The 5,057-nt window shown below is 46.8% G+C and overlaps 1 protein-coding gene across 1 annotated transcript; it reads left to right on the top strand.

The window, feature by feature from the left end:
* The first annotated feature begins 1,243 nt into the window (after nt 1-1,243).
* Nucleotides 1,244-3,969, top strand: zgc:174862 (uncharacterized protein LOC100142646 homolog). Its single transcript, XM_056453312.1, is given in 8 exon segments — nt 1,244-1,370; nt 2,428-2,562; nt 2,683-2,739; nt 2,845-3,011; nt 3,062-3,324; nt 3,372-3,463; nt 3,466-3,581; nt 3,961-3,969. Coding segments are annotated over 8 exon segments (966 nt in total).
* Nucleotides 3,970-5,057: the final 1,088 nt, after the last annotated feature.

The raw sequence follows: 5,057 nt of genomic DNA, 5'->3' as shown, positions 1-5,057 counted from the left end.
ATAGAATTGGGGTAAAGTGGGTCACTTTGACTGGTTTAACTAAGAGCTGTTGGTGCTCCAGAGCAGAAATTATTTTATGCTTTGGGGCACCAACAGCTCTTGCAAAGTTAAATAATTCGTGGTGTAACAGGTTTATTGGAAAAGTTTAATCCGACCATGAAGAGGCCTTCAGAAGCTTGGACGGGTCTGCCTATTTCATTAACGTGAGTGTGGCTCTGCGGGTGGGGGCCACCAGTAGTATGCACTCACTCGCTCAGTCACTCACTCACCCACCTTCTCTCTGCTTGTTTTATTACCAGATCACCATGCATAAGACAAACAGAGCCTTCGGCGCAGCCCAGTTGTCTCTTAACAAGGAAGAATACAGCTGGTTCCGGAGGTCTTGGAGCTGCAGGCTAGTCTCCCGGGTGGGAGGCAGGCCACCAATTTTTTATAACTTCCAGAGCCAGTCCCTGCTGGACCCTGAACAAATACTTTCAATCTGCGTGGCACAGCATGAGGCTTCCCAGCAAACCCACCTTCACTGACGTCCGGACTGCCATCGCAACGCGCCTGAGTATGTATGTAATGCCCCTGTGGCCACATGACTGCCAGCAGCTTTGACCCTAAAAAGGTTCTGTCTGTCTGACGCTGACGCAGACAAAGAATGCACAATCTTTAGAGGATCTTTGGCTAGCCAAAGCATGGATGTGAGCAGCAGGGGATGTGGTGTTGGCTAACTTGCCTTTCTGTGTCTCTTTTTCAGGAGGGAACCAGCAGGAGGACGGTGCCAGGCAGTGTGCAAAGAGGAAAAGCCAGGGGGCATGCCCACTCGAACCAATAGAAGACTCTGAATCTTCCTGAATAAATTATATACAATTTTCTAAAACATTAAAGGTCATGTGGTGTTCACTGTCTTTATTATTCCTGTATCTGTGTGTTAAAAATGGCTTCAATCGGGACAAATGATCCCTGTCTCGTGTGTTAAAAGTCCTGGTTCATAGCGGATCGGGAGAAATTATCCCTTTTGCAGCACAAAGAGGTGCTAGGCTGGATGAGACTGTCCAGGTCTGCGCCTGGTTGAATGGCCATATGGCCCGTGGTCCAACTCTGGGTATTAGCAGACGTCTCTCAGGACAGCTCTGTTCTTTGAGCTGAATAAAGAGGTCAGAATCCAGAGAGTGGGGGTTGACTTCTGTGTATAAGTTGTTTTAAATGCGTTTTAAGTCTGGATTTAAACAGAGGGAGAGAGTCAATGTTGCGGATGTCAGGAGGAAGAAAATTCCAGAGTTTGGGACAACTGAAAGCTCTGCTCCTCATTGTGCTGCTGAGACGTTCATTGGCAACAGAGGTGAATGGAGGAGGAGTATCTAAGGGAGTGGGAATGAGTGGTGATATGGAAGAGATCAGACAAATAAGTCGGATTTTATATTCGAGTCTGGGTTGGATTGGAAGCCAGTGCAGATTTTATAAAATGGGGGTGATATGGTGAAAAGGAGTTTTGATGATACGGGCAGCTGAGTTATAGACCAGTTGAGGCTTATGGAGGGATTTCTGTGTAAGACCATAAAGGAGAGAAATGCAATAATCAGTGTGTGAGGTGACGAGGCTATGTACAAGGATAGAGGTGGAATGAGAGGTGAGAGAGACACAGAGATGATTTGTGTTAGGAAGATGAAAATATGCAGACTGTCGAAGGAGGAGGATGACACCCAAACTCTTAACCTGAGGAGACGGGTAGATTGAAGTGCCATCTAGAGGGAGAGGGAGTAAAATTTAGAGAGTGTAGACTTGGTGCCAACAAAAAGAATTTCAGTTTAATCATGGTTAAGTTTTAAGAAATTTGAAGTGAACCAGCATTTTGCAGGGATGTGCAGGTGTGGATTTATGCAGATATGGTCTTATATGTCCACATCTGCACTGACTCCTCACACGCCCACATCTGCACTGACACTTCAGACATCCACATCTACACTGACTCCTCACATGTCCACATCTGCACTGACTCTCTTAACGTCCAGATTTCCACTGACTCCACATCTGCATTTCTTAGATAAAAACATCTATAATGACTTCTCACATGTCTACATCTGACTCCACAGATGTCCATATCTGTACTGAGTGCTCACATGTAAACATTTGCACTGACTCCGCACATGACCAAATCTATAATGACTCTTCGCACGTCTACATCTGCATTTACTCCTCACGCAGTCACATTTGCACTGACTCCTTACACATCCACATTTGCACTGAATTCTCAGTTGTCCACATCTGCACTGACTTCCACAGAGGTCCTCATCTGCACTCACTTCTCAGACATCCACTTCTGCACTGACCCTTCAGATGTTGACATCTGGACTGACTCCTCAGAGGTCCACATCTACACTGACTTCTCAAACATCCACATCTGCACTGACCGCTTTTGCATCTACATCTGATTCTCAGACATCCACATTGCCATTAAATCCTCAGATCTCCACATCTGTACTGACTTGTCTCATGTCTACATCTGCACTGACTCCTGCACTTACTCCTCAGATATCCACATCTTCACTGACTCCTCACACGTCCACATCTGCAGTAACTCTTCAAATGCCCACATCTGCATTTTATTCTCACATGTCCATGTCCATGTCTGCAATGTCTCCACAACTGCACTGATTCCTCAAATACTCACATCTGTATTGATCTCTCTAATAGCCACATCTGCACTCACTACTTGGAGGTTCACATCTACACTGACTCCTCAGATGTTCACATCTGCGCTGACTTTTTATCTGCACTGACTCCACACACATCCACATCTGCACAGACTTTTCATCTGCACTGACTCCACACACATCCACATCTGCACTGACTTTTCATCTGCACTGACTCCTCAGATGTCCAAATCTGCACTGACACCTTACATGTCCTTATCTGCACTGCCTCCTGAAATGTTTACATCTACACTGACTCCTCAGATGTTTACATCTGCACTGACTCCTCACATGTCCACACCTGCACTGACTCCTCACATGTCTACACCTGTACTGACTCTTTAGACTTTCACATCTGCCTTGGTTCCTCACACTTCCAGATGACTCCTCACACATCCATATCTGTACTGACTCTTCACATGTCCACATCTGTACTGACTCTTCACATATCCAAATTTGCACTGACTCCTCAGACATCCACATCTGTATTGACTCCTCACACATCCACATCTGCACTGACTCCTCACATGTCCACATCTGCAGTGAATATTCTAATGGCCACATCTGCACTGACTTCTCACATGTCCACACCTGTACTGACTCTTCAGACTTTCACATCTGCCTTGGTTCCTCACACTTCTAGATGACTGCTCACACATTCATATCTGTACCGACTCCTCACATGTCCACATCTGTACTGACTCTTCACACATCCAAACTTGCACTGACTCCTCAGATGTTCACATCTGTACTGACTCCTCACATGTCCACATCTGCACTAACTTTTCATCTGAACTGACACCTCAGATGTCCACATCTGCCCTGACTTCTCAGTCATCCACATCTGCACTGCCTCCTGAAATGTCCATGTCTGCACTGACTCCTCAGATATCCACATCTGTATTGACTGTTGTTTTTCTGATTTCAATTCAATTACTGAACATTAGCTAACTAAAATATTTTCTATCTGTATCATTTATTACCAAAAGAACTTTAAATACTGTAATATACACCATATAATACACTTTACTATACAAAATATAATGTTTTCAGTGCAACAACATTCAACATGGCATCCCTAATGACGTGACAGGCAACATGCTGCCTTCCCCACCCACCTCCAAACAAACACTACTCCAGTCAGGCACACTGTTACGGAAGCAGATGGACAAACAAAGGGGAGTAAGTATTAACGATGTTTATTTCAACAGTTGAGCATATATGGATAATGATTGAGAGTTGAATGGAATTCAGTGGAATTGATGATCTTCTGTGGCAGGTGGGATGACAGATACGGAGGATGACAGGATGCACACACCAGAGGACTTGCGGGGAAGACAGACTGACGAGACACACAATGCTGACAGGACAACTGGAACACTGGACAGACTGGAATGCAAACAGAGTAAAGGTAAGTATATTTGCTGAGATCGTAGGGGAGTGAAACCTAGGAAGTGGTTCACTCAGAGTCCGCTTCGTAGGAACGAGACCGGACAATGAGTGAAGTGAGGTGTGTGCTTATATAGTGAATGGGAGTGATTGGGTGCAGCTGTGCGTGGTTAATACTCAGGTGAAGGTGCTCGGTGCGTGATGTTGGTGGAAGAGCCTGGCCAATCCGTGACATTACCCCCCTCCCCAGGGCCCGCTCCTGAGGGCCTGAACCTCCGACGTCGTGGTGGTCTACCTCGTCCTCGAGGTGCTGGAAATTCTGGGTGATTGGAGTGGAACTCTTCCATAAGTGCGGGATCTAGTATATCGGATCTGGAGACCCATGACCTCTCTTCTGGACCGTATCCTTCCCAGTCGACGAGGTATTCTAGTTGACCACCACGACGCCGGGACCGTAGGATGTCCTTGACTTGGTAGATGGCCCCTTCTTCTAACATCAGTGGGGGAGGAGGTTCCTCTTCATGGCCAGGCTCTGTGGAGGGAATCAAAGTATCGTGAAAGGGTTTGAGAAGGGACACGTGGAATGTGGGGTGGATTCTGTACTGTGGTGGTAACTGTAACTTGTATGTGACGGGGTTGACCTGTTCCAGGATGGTGAAGGGACCAACAAATCTGGGACTTAATTTTCGGGAGGGCAGTCGCAAACGGATATCTCTGGTGGAGAGCCAGACCTTCTGTCCTGGAGTATAGATGGGGCCTGGAATCCTCCTCTTATCCGATACTTCCTTTGTTCTGCGTACTGCCCTCTGGAGATGGTGATGAGCATCGTCCCAGACTCTCTCGCTTTCCCGGAACCAGTAATCCACTGCGGGGACATCAGATGGTGCGCCATCCCAGGGGAAGAGTGGAGGTTGGAACCCTAGGATGCACTGGAATGGCGTGAGTCCGGTGGTAGATTGCCGCAGGGAATTCTGGGCGTATTCCGCC

Source organism: Danio aesculapii, chromosome 1, assembly GCF_903798145.1.
Source record: "Danio aesculapii chromosome 1, fDanAes4.1, whole genome shotgun sequence".
Lineage (NCBI taxonomy): Eukaryota > Metazoa > Chordata > Actinopteri > Cypriniformes > Danionidae > Danio > Danio aesculapii.
The sequence above is the reverse complement of the archived record's forward strand: the minus strand, read 5'-3'. Positions and strand labels throughout refer to the sequence as shown.